The 19,698-nt window shown below is 40.5% G+C and overlaps 2 protein-coding genes across 2 annotated transcripts; both read left to right on the top strand.

Moving 5' to 3' along the window:
* The first annotated feature begins 4,109 nt into the window (after positions 1-4,109).
* LOC110917867 lies at positions 4,110-5,402 on the top strand. Its single transcript, XM_022162343.1, has one exon. The coding sequence runs from the start codon at positions 4,110-4,112 to the stop codon at positions 5,400-5,402; it is 1,293 nt and encodes a 430-aa protein (XP_022018035.1).
* An 8,902-nt stretch (positions 5,403-14,304) lies between these two features.
* On the top strand, positions 14,305-15,000 carry LOC110917779 (E3 ubiquitin-protein ligase Hakai-like). Its single transcript, XM_022162254.1, has one exon. The coding sequence runs from the start codon at positions 14,305-14,307 to the stop codon at positions 14,998-15,000; it is 696 nt and encodes a 231-aa protein (XP_022017946.1).
* The last annotated feature ends 4,698 nt before the right edge of the window (positions 15,001-19,698 follow it).

The raw sequence follows: 19,698 nt of genomic DNA on the forward strand, positions 1-19,698 counted from the left end.
GAAGTACCTAACCGATCGGGCTGCTGGCCGATCGAACAACCGTTCGATCGACCGACCTGAAAGGTAAAGATGCTTCATTGTTTTCAAACGCTACAACGAAAACTTCAAAAGTCAAACCATCATACACAAACACATCCTTCTCTAAGGAAGAAACAATCCACTCGAACAGCCATCCGATCGGCCTATCGACCGACCGGACAGCTGTCCGACAGACTGTTACCCGAACGGTCAGACGTCCGATCGGACTACCGTCCGATCGACCAGCTGTCCGACCCTCCAACACTTACTTTCCGTTTTATGCGTTTCTTATCGTTATACTATCAAACTATTCAGGCTAACCCTACTCTCAAGCGCTCCCTTCAATCCATCAATCACTGTGAGTATACTCGAACCCTTTTTGTATGAGCACTTCTGGGTATTACATACATTACTTATTCTAAATCACAATCGAATACACTACTCAATTACTTTAAACGCTAACCGTTACCTGATACGTGGTCGAAAACCGGTGTTCGTATTGGTGTAACTTGATGTTTTTACATGGGTTTTAATTCCGAATAGCCTACTTTTAATTAAAATTGTGTTTTGCAGGTTTGATGAAGTTTAAGGAGCTATTCGGGAGCTTTACGGACTATCGGGACGAAAAATGGACCACCGGAACGCGAAACGGGTCAATCGGAAGCGAGAAACACAAAAACAGAAAAATGGGTTTTCTGTGAGGCATAGCCTACGCCACCAGGGGCGTAGGCGACGCCCTCTCCTGATGCTAAACGAGATTTTTGGGGTTTTCTTGGTTGGTGATGAGTTTTAATGCTTGTTTTGACCCATTTCGGGAGTTACACTTGGAATAGAGTTTGAAATCACTTCTTGGAGCCATAACCTATCATCCCTTCCACTCTCAATCCATCTCTATCACAAACCTTCATCCGAATCAAGAATCATCATCAACCAATTCATCTTCATCTCTATTCACCAAACCCTAGTTCATTCCATCACCCTAACTACCATCAATCCTTCAATCCATTCATCACCATCATTCAAACCAAAACCCTAATCATCATCATTCACTATTTCCAACATCCAAGATGTTCAATTTCAAGTTCCATTTATCCGGTGATAGCGTTCGTCCTTCCATGAGCGGCTAAATTCTTGGAGGTTTCACCCCGGTGTAGGTTTTTGTAAGTCTAGGGTTTTAACATTGTTCTTGGTTTGATTTTGTGACAAATTGCTATTTGATTTTGAAGCTTATGACAATTGTCTTGCATTTGTATTGAATTCATAAATTGTCGAGTGAAGATTAAATTTGACTTTATGAAATGTTTATGTGCAATTATGCCTTGTCTAGGTTAGAGTTTACATGTTCTTGGTAATGAAGTGCATTTTTGTCCGTTCTTTGTAACGTTGATAGCTATTGGCACCTAAGCCTTGTAACACTAAATTCGTTAGTCACTTTTGCAATTGAATCAAATCTAAAACGTGTAGAAATCCTAGGATTGCAATTACCGAACCGGGTGTGAACCTTGTTTAATTATCTTGTTTAAAACTATCAATTACAATTTCGTGCATTTGTTTAAGTTCTCGTTAGTTAGTAATTAAAAACCAAATTGTCGGTTCATTCCGACCCATTTCCTAAACAACCAAAAATTCATAAAAATAATCTAGTAAGCTTCATAATAGTGACAAACCGTTAAAATTAATCAAGTCCATTCACAAACCACATACTCTTCGTGGTTCGACCCCTTGCTACCACTAGCTATTTGTTAAGGGTAATTAGGGCTATAAATTTTATCTTTGACCGGAGCGCGACACTCCGATCAAATTTTGGCGCCGTTGCCGGGGAGTGTGTGCGCTTTGTGTTTGGATATTGTTTGAATTTGTGTGATTAACTGTTTAAATTGTTTAGCTTTCTTTTTGCACTTTGTCTTTTTCCTTGTTACGCGAGTGTGTTACTTGTGCAGGTTACAGGTAGTGCATGCATACGCGGAACTCCGGGAGGACTTCACCGTTAGTCTACGAACCGGAAATCGAAAGAGTCGCAAGAAGAAACCTAGCAAGCCGGTTAGAAGCAACTCTTGCTTCTAATCAAACCAACCAAACACTACCACTTACACCGACCATTGAAACCGACTCAATGGCGAACCACAACTCCAATCAAAACTTCAACTCCAACCAAAACCTCAATCCAAATCAATTTCAATCCCGAGGAACCTTTTTCCCCGCCCAAAACGTCCAACCTATACCTCAAGAGTAACCGGGTGGTAACGTCAATGCTAGACCACCCACTCCACCTTTCCGAAACCAAAATCCCAATAACACCCAACGAACACCCCAACAACAAACCCTTCATCGACAAGCGTCGTTACCTATCAACCTTGATGATCGGAATGTCAATTTCGACCGTAGAGGTAATCGAGATCGCGACAATCCCGCGAATGAAGACCCATTTTTCAACATCGATGATTTGAGAAATGCAATCCCCGATGATGAACCTTATAGTGTTCCTGGTTATCAATCGCCGGAACATGTAAGCATTCATACAGAAAACTCGGATGATGGGGGTTATTATGACAATCGGGTGGACGATGATGAAGATTTGGGATACATCAATCGGGGTAATGACTACAATGCACGAGGATACGAAGATGAAGAAGTTGGTTATCAAAATGCCAATTATTTTGGGGATGAAGACTACGGGTATGGGAATAGAAGGAATGACGGTTACGAAAATAACCGCCAACCACGGAATAACAACCAAAGGAACCGAAATGACGGGTTTTACAACAACAACAACAATGGCAACCCTAATCGGATTCCTCGTTTCGTGGGAAGGGGTAATCAAAGGGGTAACCAAGGTGGAAATCGAAGAGACGATAGAAGAGATGATAGGGGTGGTGATCGAAGGGACAACCGAAGGCCGGTCGATCAAGAGGTTAACGGTCCACAACGTCGTCAACAACCTCCACGGGGAGTGAATGACCGCTTTCGACCAATAGTCACCGAAAATGACTCTCCGATAGTATGTGAACGGAGAATGTTTGATTGTAAACCGCACTACATCAATATACTTCCCCATTTCAATGGGAGGTCTAATGATGAGCCGTATACGCATTTGGGGGAATTTTCTTCGGTTTGCAACACTATCGGGGGACACAACTTTGCATTAGAGGAGGTCAAACTTCGATTATTTCAATTTTCATTGAAGGATAAGGCAAAGCAATGGTTTCTCACACTTCCCGCAAATAGTATTCGAACTTGGGGACAAATGCAACAAGCTTTCCTCGATGAATACTACTCAATGGCGAAGACCGATGACGCTCGTGATGAAATTAGGTCTTTTCGCCAATTATCGGGCGAACCGTTGCATGAAGCCTTTACAAGATTTAGAGAAATGATGCGAAGATGCCCTCATCATCAAATCGAGAAGTGGGAGTTGGTTAAGTGCTTTGTACGGGGTCTAGACGACAACACATGGAACCGACTTGAATCAACGAGAAATGGAACCCTTCTAAGCAACCATGAAGATGATGATTGGGAGTTCTTGGAGCGGATGAGTAAACGGTCGAAAGAGAAAGAATCGGCCGATCGAGCTAAGAAACATCCCATTTCCCGGTCACTTCCCGATCTTGACTCTAAAGATCGGATTTCTACCTTAGAGCGGGAAATGGCTCGAATGAAGAAGAAGGAAGTTAGTGCGGTTCAATTTGAGGTGTGTGAAGAGTGGTGATATTGGACATAGAGCGGAGCAATGTCCAACGGGGTCGAGTGACTACACCGAGGAAGTCAACCAAGTTTATGGGGACCGAAAGCAATATGACATCAACTCCAACACTTACCATCCGGGCTTGAGAAATCACCCTAATTTCCGGTATGGTAATTCTTCGAATCAAATGAACCTGAATTTTCAATCGGGTAATCAAGGTGGGTCCTCATATAACAATCGTCAAGATGGTAACCAAGGGGGTTACCAAAGAAATTACAATCAAGGGGGTAACCAAGGACATCAAAGTCGCGAAAGCAACTATCAACGGGGTTACAACCAAAGTGGAAATGGGGGTGGTGCATCAAATTCCCAAGGTGATGACTCGATAAGTTCAAAATTTGATGCCATCATGAATGCTGTGAGTAATCTTACTAACTCACAACAAGCTCTTACCAATTCACAACAAGCTCTTACTAATTCATACCAAGAGTTCAAAGCCGAAGTGAAGAAAGAGTTCGAAGTGAAGGATAAATCTCAAAAGGCATTAGAGAAGCAAGTGGGGCAACTTGCACAAGAGATGGCTCAGATTCGTGGAAGCGGAGGAGGACTTCCAAGTGACACTACAGTTAACCCGAAGCATCAAAGCTCAAGCACGGGGAATGTGAGAAATGTACACATTAGCGCGGTAAGTCTTCTTGTGAATGATGAAATTTGTAGTGTTCAAAGCATTCCACCACCACAATTCGTTGATGGTGTAGTGGAAGATGTAAGTGATGAGCCGGAAAGTGAAAATGAACAAGAAATGATTTCACAAACTAAAACTGAAAATATAACTAAAAATTCTTTTTGTAAAAATTGTTTAAATCAACTTAACCCGATTAATGCATCGAAAGTGGAGGAACGGTACCCACCGAAGGACGAGAGGTGGGAAAATTTTAAACAAGCAAAAATTAATTTACCGTTACTAGATGACATTAAAAAGGTTCCGGCTCATGTGGAATGCTTAAAGGAGTTAAGCATCGAAAAACAGCACAATAAATTACCCGAACTGGTTGATTTGATATCTCATGTTAGTGCCGTTTTATCGAGTGCCCTTCCTCAAAAAGCTCAAGATCCGGGAGATCCTCTTATTCCAATTCAAATTGGAACATTCAAAATTGAGAGAGCGCTCCTAGATCTTGGAGCTTGTGTGAGCATCTTGCCCGGGAGTTTGTATGACCAATACGATTTTGGTCCATTGAAAAAGTTTGATACTCCCGTGGTATTGGCCGATCAGACTCCCACACATCCAAGGGGGATGGTGGAGGATGTGATTGTTAAGGTGGATGATTGCTACTACCCAGTTGACTTTTTGGTAGTAGATTATGTTGGGTGTGTTGAGGACACCCAACCGATAGTCATACTTGGTAGACCGTTCCTGGCAACTGCTAATGCCATAATAAATTGTGCAACGGGAATGGTAAGCATGAAGTTTGGGGATCGGGAATTAAATTTAAATGTTTTCCCAAAATTTACTAACCCACTCGATGAGGATACGTGTCCCAAGAAGGACATGAATCCAAACAAAAAGGTATGTGTTATGGTTGGTAGGTTTGGAGAAACAAAGAAAAAGACAGTCAAGAAGAAGAAGGCAAAGAAGTCACCTCAAGAAAAGAAGAAGCAAGAGGAGGTGAGGAAGTTTGGACCGTTTGGCAACAAATAGTATGAAACACCGATGGATGATTTTGAGGAGTTCGTGGGCGGCAAGCACGCCATTCGACCACCATGAGGTGGTAAGTTAATTGTTGTTGTATAGTTCCTTTCACAATTCGTAACGTGTTTCGATATTTAGTCTAGTTTAGTGTTAGTTTAGTATTAATTTAAAAAAAATTGTTTTTGATAATTTAATAATAATAATAGTAATAATCCATTTTGATAAGTAATTGTTAATAAGATAATTGTATATACTTGGTTTTCTTATGAATAAGTTTCAAACAAAAGTGATTTTAAAAACGTAAAAAAAAACAAGAAATTGAAAAATAACAAAAACAACAATAACGTTGAAAAAAATATATATATATGTTTACTATGACATCAGCATGATGTCACCCATGACATCATCATCTTCTTCAACCAAATAGCAGACATACGACGTACATCAACGTAAACGTTATATTTGGCCGGAATAAGCGTCGGTGACGTGAATTCCGGCGTCATCTACGACGGGTTGAAGCTGGTTCACACTGAAGTGCCGTAGGCCGCAAAGAACAACGAAGGTGGCCTTGAATTTTTCCGATTAGCGTCGGCGACGCAACTCCAGCATCGTCGACGGCGGTTTTGATGTGGCGTCGAACAGAGGTAGCGTAGGCAGACACATTGGACGTTTGGAGGAGCTTGTTGACGGAGCCGGCGTCGACGACGCACATACCAGCGTCGACGACGGTCATTCAAAAGCCGGCGTCGATCAGGAACTCACGTAGGCAGGAGCACTTGGCGTCGGTTAGGACTTTGTAGCCGTGGCGGCGTCGACGACGCAAGACACGGCGTCGCCGACGGCCGTTTGAAGGTTCACGTCGAGCAAAGATTAAAAAGCAGCCGGCCATTTTTGAGGTGACCATATGATGCAAATTGATGGTGATCACTTTGGAATTACTGTTGAAGGATGCCGTTCCAACTGCTCGACGTTTTGCTTCAATCAAACCAAATATTTATGAATGATATCCGCCAGTCGAGGGGAGAGGGGCCCTGAGATGATTTCCGGGAAATGATGGAAACTCTCACCGGCTACCCCTACAACCCGTACCCACCTGTGGATCTAAATGAGCAATACCAGTGGTGATGGTGAGGTACGTTTTATGTTGTTGTATATTATTAGTTTGTCATTTTTGCTCGTTATTTCATCTTTTGTCTAGTATTTTCGTTTAGTAGGTAAATGAACTTTGTGGGTGTGTTCCCTATATAACCCTCACGAGACCTACTCGTCCTCCCGAGCTATCGGGAGGTTTAAAGGGCTTGTTGCATATGCTAAATGCAACCGTGATTCCTACGAAAGTGAGTTAGGTTTGTTGTTGTTGTAAATTATCTTTTCCACATAAATCAAAGTAAATTAAGTTATGACTTGGTAATATTTTCATAAAAGTGGTAGAACTAGGTAACTAACAAGTTTTAATGGTTGTGAGAAGCATGCTTCTACACAAGGGTTGAGATTTGCAGGTACATTATGTTCGTGAGACGACCGCTTTGTTGAAAAGATGAAGAGCACACGAGGCACTAGCCAGAAAACCAGGTGCATACGTTTCTTTTTATCTTTGATTTTGTTTTTTTTAGTTAGCAAATAAGTGGAATGTAATTTGTATTTTATTTCCGGGATGAAATTTTGGGGAAGTTAGCCGTGTCACATCCATTGTGCGTTTTAAAAACTCTAGTTCTTACACATTGAGGACAATGTTTACCTCAAGTGTGGGGATGGGGGAGTAAAAGTTTTTCGATTTTTGACCCGTTCATTTAAACACTACACATTGAGGACAATGTTTACCTCAAGTGTGGGGATGGGGGAAAAAATTTCAAAAATTTTTCAAAAATGTCTTTGTTTGAAGCGATCTAAAAAGCACAAGTAACTAAGTTATCGAGGGATGACACAACCCATTTGGTCTTTTGTCATGGTCAAGTTCAAGTTAATAGCATGACGGGTATTTAGCGGGTGGCTATTTGGGAGTAATTCGCCTAAGAAACTTGCAATTCATGTATATCATATTCCATACCCTTATACGTGAGATTTTGAGCCACTTGTATACATTATATATACACATATTTCTTTGTTTGAGTGGATCATTAGTCATGTATTGTAGAACTTGCATCTTTTGATACGTTTGAGACCATAGACTGAATACAAGCACGAGAATGATTAAGGCATTAGGTAAACCTTTTCCTTTTACACCATTTATATATCCTTACCCGAAATCTATCCCCTAGTCGCCAACTTTAAGCCTAAACCTTTCGTTTGACAACCCACTTAGCCCATAACCATAAGCCTTTTTTTTTAAACCCGTGTGATGAAAATTCGATTATAGGAGTATATGTTTGTATAGTTGTGAGTTGTTTTTATATATATATATATATATATATATATATATATATATAAAGCAAAAATGCAGAAAATGTTGCGAAAAAAAAGAGAGATTGATAAAGCATTGAGAAAAGCAAAAAAAAAAAATAAATAAATAAAAAGGAAAAAAAATAAAAAAAAAAGATGTGTAGCAGTTATTGAATAAAAGGCGAAAATTGTTGCCTATTAGATTGATGTTTATAGTTAGTTTTGTTTAGTATAGCTGTTTGTAATAAAAGAATCGAATTTTCGTCACCTTAACCACTTTAAAATATCTTATTTCATACCCTTAGCCTAGCCCCGTTACAACCCTTTAAAAACCTTTTGACTTGTGCTTAGTATTCGTGATCAGTGGTGGAGAATGATTGAGTTGCAAGCTTATGCGGGTACATGTTCTATTCGGTTTTTGAGTGATTACTTCTAAAAGTGCTAATACATCATAAAATTAGCCGACTGGTAACCGAGTGGAGTGAACATTGTGAGGGATATGCATTAAGTTTCAAGGGCGGGTTAATCTTGGATAACCACTTTTACATGATTAATCATTTGTTGCTAAATATGTCGAAAATTGTAAAAAGTTTGAACTGAACATGACATTAGACCTTAACCTTTGTCTCGGGAATGGGGGGGTGTGTTTCTCGTGCGACCCACGTGAAAGTGAAAGACAGATTTGCTTGAGGGCAAGCAAATGAAAAGTGTGGGGATGTGATACGTGGTCGAAAACCGGTGTTCGTATTGGTGTAACTTGATGTTTTTACATGGGTTTTAATTCCGAATAGCCTACTTTTAATTAAAATTGTGTTTTGCAGGTTTGATGAAGTTTAAGGAGCTATTCGGGAGCTTTAGGACTATCAGGACGAAAAATGGACCACCGGAACGCGAAACGGGTCAATCGGAAGCGAGAAACACAAAAACAGAAAAATGGGTTTTCTGTGAGGCATAGCCTACGCCACCAGGGGCGTAGGCGACGCCCTCTCCTGATGCTAAACGAGATTTTTGGGGTTTTCTTGGTTGGTGATGAGTTTTAATGCTTGTTTTGACCTATTTCGGGAGTTACACTTGGAATAGAGTTTGAAATCACTTCTTGGAGCCATAACCTATCATCCCTTCCACTCTCAATCCATCTCTATCACAAACCTTCATCCGAATCAAGAATCATCATCAACCAATTCATCTTCATCTCTATTCACCAAACCCTAGTTCATTCCATCACCCTAACTACCATCAATCCTTCAATCCATTCATCACCATCATTCAAACCAAAACCCTAATCATCATCATTCACTATTTCCAACATCCAAGATGTTCAATCTCAAGTTCCATTTATCCGGTGATAGCGTTCGTCCTTCCATGAGCGGCTAAATTCTTGGAGGTTTCACTCCGGTGTAGGTTTTTGTAAGTCTAGGGTTTTAACATTGTTCTTGGTTTGATTTTGTGACAAATTGCTATTTGATTTTGAAGCTTATGGCAATTGTCTTGCATTTGTATTGAATTCATAAATTGTCGAGTGAAGATTAAATTTGACTTTATGAAATGTTTATGTGCAATTATGCCTTGTCTAGGTTAGAGTTTACATGTTCTTGGTAATGAAGTGCATTTTTGTCCGTTCTTTGTAACGTTGATAGCTATTGGCACCTAAGCCTTGTAACACTAAATTCGTTAGTCACTTTTGCAATTGAATCAAATCTAAAACGTGTAGAAATCATAGGATTGCAATTACCGAACCGGGTGTGAACCTTGTTTAATTATCTTGTTTAAAACTATCAATTACAATTTCGTGCATTTGTTTAAGTTCTCGTTAGTTAGTAATTAAAACCAAATTGTCGGTTCATTCCGACCCATTTCCTAAACAACCAAAAATTCATAAAAATAATCTAGTAAGCTTCATAATAGTGACAAACCGTTAAAATCAATCAAGTCCATTCACAAACAACATACTCTTCGTGGTTCGACCCCTTGCTACCACTAGCTATTTGTTAAGGGTAATTAGGGCTATAAATTTTATCTTTGACCGGAGCGCGACACTCCGATCATTACCCCATCTATTACGTGACTAAATGAATGCTTGTTGTTATGTTTACACGTGGAATGCTGTCTACCTGCCTTAACGACGATAGTACTATAGTTTGGACTCAGCACCCGTTCACACGGGGGTTGTTAAGGACAATTACTTGCATGGATTATGGTGGTAATCATGTATTGCGAACTGCCTCGGGCAGTCAACCCGCAGTCAAAGGTATCGATAGATCCATGTCGATAATTAACATGCTTCATTTTCCTCTGTGTACGTGCTAGTTATGCGTAAACTATTTCGAACTCTATATGCTATTATCAAACTTGTATGCTCACCTTTACATTTTATGTATTGATTTTGTTTTAACGTATGTGACAGGTGTTTAAGATGCTTATCTGCTAGGAAGGCGAAGCTAGAATAAAAGTCTAGAGCATAGTTGTCTGTAGATCTTGCAGCTTAAGTCTCTAGGCATAGATAAACAATATTTATATTTAAATCTGAGTTTTCGGAACAGAATATTTGCCTGGATCTTATCTGTAATAATTTGTTTGCTATTTGAGGTACGGTATGGGACGTATTATATAAATTGAATAGTAATGATAATTGTTATGGAAACTTCTGGACAATCTGTTTCGCTCAATGCCATGCCCCGATGATTCCGCCAGCGGTTGGGGTGTGACACCATATGAAGCACATTACCCATTAGTTTAAGAGTTGTTGGAAGTTATAATTATAAACCACTAGATCACCATCCTCATTTCACAACTCATATTTCACTCAACACTTTCTCTCTTCCTCCCTTGGAGCTTTCGGCCGAGATCAAGGCCACACCCATCACCACCTTCACTTCATCTTCATCCATTTTCAAACATACTCAAAGGAGTTAGAAGCTAAGATAAGAAGCTTGGTGGCTTTGGAACTTCAAGGACCTTCATCATTTGCTATTACCCAACATTTGTCATCTATAACTTCTTGTGTTCATCCCTAGCCATAGAGCTAGTAGTAAGGCCCTTATAACCCTTTGTTACTTCTAATTTTGTTGGTTAAAAGATGTTATACATTGATAATCATGAAGAACACTAAAGAACCTAATCAAGAAGCATGAACATAAGCTTAACATATGATTAAATCTTGATGAAACTATGTTGCTTAGTGTATGTATGATATTTGATTGTTATTTTCTTGAGATTATGATGTTGATCATCATAAGGAGCTTGCTAGATTGTGATTAAACACATGATCTAGCAAGTAAGAGGATGATTATGTGATAAAACAAGATGATCATCCTCATGTGTAAGCATGAACTTGAAGAATAAAGTGATTTCTTGAAAAATAATAATCAAAGTGAGTTAATAATCTTATGGATCTAAGATTCATGAGTGGTTTTCCAAAAGAACCAAGTTCAAAATATGATTTTTAGAAGATCTTGGTTCTTACTTAAACATACACTATTTTTGGTGGTAAAACAAGTGTATAAACACTTGTGAAACAAGAAGATGTCATAAGGAAATGTTTTTGTAAAACATGTTTACAAGTTGTAAACACCTAAATCTTCCAAGAATGAGATTTTTAAAGAAGTAAACACACTTTAAAGGGTAACTAAACCTACTAAACACACTACCAAGTTACTACAAGTGTTTATGAAAGATCAAGTTCATGATTGTTATGTAAATAGCATTAATGTGGCACTTGGTAAGTGTAGGTTGATTGTTGGTTGTTTGTGATGATTTTGAAAAGAAAACGATATGTTTTGATAGCATGGACACCTCCATTTTTAGGGGAAACTATGGCAAAATTTTCTAAAAATATAAACACTTAGAAAAATATTTTCTAAACAAATATTTACAAGTGTGTTTTAACTATTGTTTTCAATATAACCTTTGCCATAGATTTTGTTACAAAAATACAAGTATTGGAGGTTGGTTTTTATAAATAAAAATGGATAAATATGTATTTAGAATATATATTTACATTAATGACACATTGTGTGTGAATATTTGTATACTTTGTGTATTAGTTATATTATTTTAGGATTTAAAGTAATATAACTTAACAAAATACCAAGGATTTACAATCCAAAATAATACCAAAAATCACAAGGGATAAATATATAAGTTACACACTTAATATTGGCAAACCGAGCAAGAACGTAACTTACAAAATATTCCGGAAAAATACCGTTATAAATATATTTTTGGTAAATATTATTTTGGATACAAGAAATGAAAATATGATTTTTATTATTATTACAAAGTGTATCATATTTTCGACAAGGAGAAAATATATTATGTTTGGGAAGTAAAAATATATTTTCTTGGAATTTTAGAAGATATATGATTTTTGAGAAAAATATATATTTTCTTGAAATACATTAATTTGGATATTTATTCCGGAATAATCAATTAAAAATTAAGTATGAGTATACCTAACAAATACAAGAATGCGAATATACATGTATGAGATACCCCCATCATTGGGAAGGAAATACGAAAATAAATACTTGAGAAGTATTATTACAAGAATATTGGTTAACAATTATTCCAAAATTAAATATAATTTAAAGTTAAAATAATCATTATTTTAACAAGAAATTATAACTTGGGATTATGTTAAAAGAAACGTAACTCAAAACATAAATACTAAGGCAAGGCACGGCCCGTTCGTCTAATAGACCCTAGTACATTGTAGGGAGTTGTGTTTGCTGAGGAGATTTGAGTTACAAGTACCGAAGACGCAAAGCTGTGAGTTCATGTCCCCCTTTTCTTTAAACTGTTTTGTTTATTAACTTTGGGGGTGAAATACATGTTACAAAAGGATTTCATACAAATACAATTGGTATGGTTAGCCTAGGAAAGTACCATAGATCATGTGAATGGGTAGGCGGATACTTGAGACCATTAATTCTCGTATAAGGACCGAGGGGCATGAGTGATAGATCTATTTTGGTGTAACGAGCCCACACCCATGAGGACCAGGGTGGCCCATAGGGTGACTATGTCTTCCAGCCGGAAGCCCGGTACAAATTTGCTAGGTTTGAGTCTTCCTACACCGTCACACATATCAGTGGCCTTGCAATCCATTGGTGATCTTTTCCTTGTTTGCTTTCATACTGGGATTTACATACACTGTTTACAAAGGTTTATACACACATATACGAAACACATGAACTCGCTCAACTTTTGTTGATGTTTTCAAATTACATGTATTTCATGGAACTAAGTGGATCTGGCAGGTGTTGCATATTTTCAAGCTGCGTCATGAATAAAAGATGCCATCCAAGGTCGTTAGGGTTTAGAGGATGTATCTTAATCCTGGACAAGATACATGGTTCTAAACTCAGTTTTAATTAAGGTCTTTTGTCAAGTCTTCGTGAACTCATTAAAACATGTGGTGGTTGTAACTTGAATTTGGTGTCAACGTTTCAGACAAGTATGTTGTGTTATTTTCAAACTTAATTAATGGATGAACATCTTATGGTTTTATCATATATCGTCGTTATGATTGAATGCTATGGTATTAAGAAAGCCACACCAATAATCACGCTTCCGCAAAAGTCAGGGTGTGACAGCTTGGTATCAGAGCTTTGATCGTAGCGAACTAGGATTCTTTCTCGAGTCTAGACTACGATCTTTAGGGCTCTCACGAAAATGTTTTCAAACATGTTTACATTGCATACACAAAACGTCCAGATCCAGGGAAACAAACATTTTTACAAACAAAGGGCACAAAACACATTTCAAGGTTATGTGTATGGTTCAGTCTAAGAGACTGGGGAAATTCAGTCTAAGAGACTGGGGAAGTTTAGTCTAAGAGACTGGGGAAGTTTAGTCTGAGAGACTGGGAAGTCGTTTTGAGAAACTGGGGAGGTTTTAGTCTGAGAGGCTAGGTAGTTCAGTCTGAGAGGCTGGGTGGGATAGTCTGGGAAGACTAGGATGAATACATGCTTATATTGTTACTACTTACATGCTTATTTGATGATTGTTGATATATGTGCATATGTTGTGATTGTTTGTTACAAACACCATATCCTCATTTGAGAGTGAGCTGTCAGATACTATAGACCCTATGGCCATAGTTTCGGATGATGAGCTCGTCCCGGACCCTGAGGTTTATACATCCAACACTGATTGTAGCGATGATGATGACTTTCAGCCTTTTGCTTTGCCAGATTTTGGCGATGATATACCGCTAGCTGATGGTTTTCCTGGCGAGGATCTATTTCTTGTTCCGATCCCCGCTCCTCTTCCTCTTGCTGCATTTCCTCTCGAGGATCTGCCTCTTGATGCCATGTCTGACGATGACATCGATCTTTTTATTGACGGTCCCCCTGAGGAGGCCCAGGGTGATGGAGTTCCAGTCGACGATGTCGTTGTTGTTCCTCTTATTGAGATTCCGATCATTGAGATTTCATTTGATCATTCTGGTCCTGATTGATTCGAGTCTGTGTCATCTACTACTTTGCACGCACTAGGATTGCAGCGTTATCCCACCGATTCTGACACAGCTATGTCTGTCGCACCTGTTCCTCCACAGGACTTTGAGTTTGATGATGAGTTTGATCCTGAGCATGAGATTGACTTCGTTCCTGACGATCAGCTTTTTGATGTACCCGCTGATCTTGAGCTGGCACCAGCTGACCCTGAGCCTATGCTTGCACCCGAGCCTATACCTGCACATGATCCTCTGCCTAAGCATGACCATGTACCTGTTGACATACTTGTTGTTGCACCACCCTTACCTGACCCGATCTCTGCACCTGTTGACCATGCTCATTTTGCTGCTCAGATAGATCTCCGTTACGCATTCACCCGCAATGGGTGGATAGAGGACGATGATGACTTGCCTCCTTTTGTTAGGACTGTTACTCCCCCACCTGCACCCACTCATGCACCTGTCGACATTGCCCCGTTTCACCCACATGTGTCAGATATACACCACACAGACTTGCCGATCACATTCTTACAGGATATCCCTCCACCCCGTCCAGGGGAAGGTCCATCGAGTCAGCAGCCCAGTCATATTCCTCCTGTGTCAGCAGCTTTTCCCTTTGTGCCTCAGCTTTCACATACTGCTCCTTCTGCTTCTGCACCATCGGGCGAGCCACTGATTTGGTTTCCGCCCAACACGATGCCTGTTTCTGATCCATACCATCCTTCACATTACACTGGTTACACGAGGGATGATCTGCTTTTGTCGTTATAGCTCCACCAGGAGTTGTTGTGCCTTAGAGTCATGGAGTTAGAGAGGATTCCACGTCCTCCACCTTGCACTTGTCCGTCACCATTCGCGACTCCACCCGCTCCTCTTCTGCCATACCCAGATTTTGACGTTCGTTTTCTTAGTATGGAGCAGCAGATAAGTTACCTGCTGCGTATCGTTCATGCTCTTGAGGAGGAGTTAGCGCATGTGCGCAGTCTGCTTTTCGTTCCTCCACCACCTCCTCCTCCACCAGCAGCATAGTAGTTTTTGGTTTTATGCAGGTAGCATGCTTTTGGTGAGAGTGTAGCTATTGAGCCCATATTGCACAACCTTTTTGAAGACCACTTTTTGACTTTTGACTATTGTAGTTCGATAGACGATTTGGACAAGGGTGATGTGACCCTGTAGTCCCTTTTGATGTATGGTACATTGTGGAACTTGTAAAACTGTATTTGTGGTCATTGATATATGAAAGCTCAATCGCAACATTCTCATTGCATACATTGTTGAATTACTTGTTTACGTTATGATTGGGATGTTATGTGTTTACTTGCGTTGGAAAATGTTACTACATACACGTACTACATACTTATATGCATAAGACCTGACCTATACTATCTTCTTATAGAAGATGCCTCCGCGAAGAGAAACTCGATTGCCCACTACAGAGGCTGAGTTACAAGAACGGATTTCACAAGCGATAGCATAGCACGAGGCCCTGTGCACTGAACATAGCGGGGGTACCTCTGGAAACAACCCACCTCATGGTAATGTTTAAGTCACTAAAAACACATTACGTTACATTTAGATATTCCATGTGCGTTCGCTAATCTGTGAATGATGTTGCTTGTACAGGCTGTACCTATAAGCAGTTCTTAGACTGTAAGCCTCTGAAGTTCGACGGCACCGGGGGTGCTGTAGCTTTTGTAAGATGGACGGAGAAGACTGATTCTGTGCTAAGAATGAGCAAGTGTGCACCAGAGCACCAGGTCACCTACATCTTTGGATCGTTCTTAGACGGAGCGTTATCATGGTGGAATCTCCAAGTTCAAACCTTGGGAGAAGAGGCTGCTTATGCCATGACATGGGATGAAATGAAGGAACTCATGCGAAAGAAGTACTGCTCAAGGGCCGAAATCCAAAAGTTAGAAACTGAATTCTGGAACCTCAAGATGGATGGACCAAAGATTGCTAAATATGTGCAGAGATTTCACAACTTGTCTCGCGTCGTTCCTTATATGGTTGATCCGGAATTCAAGCGCATTGAGCGTTTTATTTGGGGATTGGCACCCCAAATCATGAGTATGGTGACGACATTAAAGCCTGCCACAATCACTGAGGCTATTGATCTGAGTGTAGAACTAACTGAAGAGGCAATCAGGTTGAACAAGTTTTCGATCTCTGACCAGAAGAAAAAGGAGACTCATGTTGACTCATCAGGTGAGAACAAAAGAATGTTCTCAAATTTTAAGAAGGGTACCAGCAGTGCTAACAAGAAGGAAGAGGCAAACGCACCAGCCAAGGTCAAAATTGGTGCTGAAAACTAAGGAAAAAGGGTACATAGGCACCTTGCCCAAATGCGATGCGTGTCAGTTGCATCATAATGGACGATGCCGAGCTGGAAAATGCAAGTCTTGTGGAAAGGTTGGCCATTCGAAGGAGACGTGCTGGGTTGGTACTGGTCGTGGTGGTCAAAGAAGTTATGGTAATGGAACCAATAACCGTGGTGGAAATGGGTATGGAAACCGCCCTCAAGGAGGAAATGGCGGTAATGGTAATCGTGGTAATTTTGGGAATCAAGCTGGTAGTGGAAACCGTGGAGAAAACAACAATCAAGGTGGTAATGGAAATGGAAATGGTCGGGGACCAGGTTGCTTTAACTGTGGAGATATTGGGCACTTCAAGCGTGAATGCCCAAAAATCAACGAAGCTCAAGGAAGGGTTTTCAACATCGGAGCTAGGGAAGCTCGCTAGGATCCGAACGTAGTTACTGGTACGTTCCCTATCAATCAACGCTTTGCATCTGTACTGTTTGATACTGGTGCCGATTATAGTTTTGTATCCCTAGAATTTAAGAATATGCTTGGGTTGGTAGCTAGTAAGCTAGATATTCCGTACTCGATAGAACTAGCCAATGGAAAGCTAGTAGAAGCAAATGAAGTCATTAGAGGTTGCGTGATAGAACTGGGAGAGCACGAGTTTACGCTTGATCTTCTGCCAGTCGAGTGGGGAAGGTTTGACGTGGTAGTTGGAATGGATTGGTTGTCAAGTAACCGAGAGGAGATCGTTTATCATGAGAAGATCATTCGCATTCCGATGGAGAATGGAGAGTCAATTGTAGTGCACGGAGAAAAGCACGATATGCCTCTAAGGATCATCAGTTGTTTGCAGAAAGGATGTGTTGCTTTCTTAGCACACAATGTGGACAAAGAAGTCGCTGAGCCAAAGCTGGAAGATATTCCAATTGTGAGGGAATATCCTGAAGTCTTCCCCGAAGACTTGCCAGGATTGCCGCCCCCGCGACAAATCGAGTTTCACATTGACTTAGTTCCAGGCGCCGCGCCTGTAGCTAAGGCAGCTTATCGACTTGCACCTTCAGAAATGCAAGAGCTGTCAACGCAACTTCAGGAGCTTTTGGACAAGGGATTTATCAGACCAAGCTTCTCGCCTTGGGGAGCTCCAGTTTTGTTTGTCAAGAAGAAGGACGTTAGTTTCCGCACGTGCATCGACTACCGAGAGCTAAACAAGTTGACCATTAAGAATCGGTATCCTTTGCCAAGGATTGATGACCTCTTTGATCAACTACCAGGTTCGAGTTTTTACTCCAAGATCGATCTTCGATCAGGTTATCACCAGTTGAGAATTCAGGAAGAGAGTATCCCAAAGACTGCCTTTAGGACTCGATATGGACACTATGAGTTCCTGGTTATGCCGTTTGGTTTGACAAACACGTCGGCAATGTTTATGGATTTGATGAATAGAGTCTGCAAGCCGTATCTCGACAAATTTGTGATCGTGTTTATCGACGATATTTTGATTTATTCAAAGATGAGGGAGGAACGTGAGCAACATCTAAGAGCTATCTAAGAGCTGCTCAAGGAAGAGAAATTGTACGCGAAGTTCTCAAAGTGCGAGTTCTGGTTGCGTGAAGTTCAGTTCCTTCGTCACGTGGTTAACAAAGATGGAATTCATGTGCATCCCACAAAGATCAAGGCGATCAAGAATTGGGAGACTCCGAAGAAGCCAACCGAGATCCGTCAGTTCCTAGGTTTGGCTGGTTATTACCACAGATTTATTGAGGATTTTTCGAAAATCGCTCAACCGTTGACCTCCCTTACTCAAAAGGACAAGAACTACAAATGGGGATATAAGCAAGAAGAAGCTTTTCAGTTGTTGAAGAACAAGCTTTGCGATGCACCCATCTTATCCCTACCTGAAGGCACTGATGACTTCGTGGTATATTGCGATGCCTCGCGTCAAGGTTTAGGCTGCGTGCTGATGCAGCGACAGAAGGTTATAGCTTATGCATCGCGCCAGTTGAATGTTCATGAGAAAAATTACACTACACATGATTTGGAATTAGGCGCGGTGGTGTTTGCATTAAAGTTCTGGCGACATTACTTGTATGGCACCCGATGCACGATCTTTACTGATCACAAGAGCCTGCAGTATATATTCGATCAGAAAGAGCTTAATATGAGATAGCGCCGATAGGTGGAGCTGTTGAACGATTATGATTGTGAGATTAAGTATCACCCAGGGAAGGCGAATGTGGTAGCAGACGCCTTGAGTCGAAAAGAAAGATTAAGCCCATAAGGGTTAGGGCTTTGGAAATGATTATTCAAACGGACCTCTCATTGCGCATTCGTGCTGCGCAAAGAGAAGCTCTTAAAAAGGGTAACCTTGTGAACGAATATCTCCGCGGGATGGAGAAACAGTTATTACCCAATGAGGAAGGAACATTGTGTTTCATGGGAAGAATTTGAGTACCCCTCTTTGGTGGTCTTAGAGACGTTATTTTCAATGAAGCTCACAAGTCAAGGTACTCGATCTATCCAGGATCGGATAAGATGTACCAAGATTTAAAGGATTTTTACTGGTGGCCGAGATTGAAAGGCGATGTTGCAACGTATGCCGGTAAATGTTTGACTTGTGCGAAAGTAAAGGCCGAATATCAGAAGCCTTCAGGTCTTCTGCAACAACCGGAAATACCCATGTGGAAATGGGAGCAGATTTCAATGGATTTTATAACGAACTTACCAAAGACGCCGAGAGGTCATGACACGATTTGGGTAACCATAGACCGTCTGACGTAATCTGAACACTTTTTGCTAATCAAGGAAAAAGACAACACTAGCAAGCTTGTTGAGCTGTACCTCAGAGAGATAGTTGCACGACATGGAGTGCCTCTCTCGATTATTTCTGATAGAGACGAAAGATTTGTGTCAAGGATTTGGCAATCCTTACAAGAAGCCTTTGGTTCTCAGTTGAATCTGAGTACTGCATTTCATCCGCAGACAGATGGCCAGAGCGAACGAACGATTCAACCGTTGGAAGATATGTTGCGAGCTTGCGTAATGGATTTGGGTGGCAGTTGGGACACTCACCTACCTTTGGTAGAATTCTCATACAACAACAGTTACCATGCAAGCATTCAAGCTGCACCGTTTGAAGCTCTCTATGAACGTAAGTGTCGATCAC

Source organism: Helianthus annuus, chromosome 1, assembly GCF_002127325.2.
Source record: "Helianthus annuus cultivar XRQ/B chromosome 1, HanXRQr2.0-SUNRISE, whole genome shotgun sequence".
Lineage (NCBI taxonomy): Eukaryota > Viridiplantae > Streptophyta > Magnoliopsida > Asterales > Asteraceae > Helianthus > Helianthus annuus.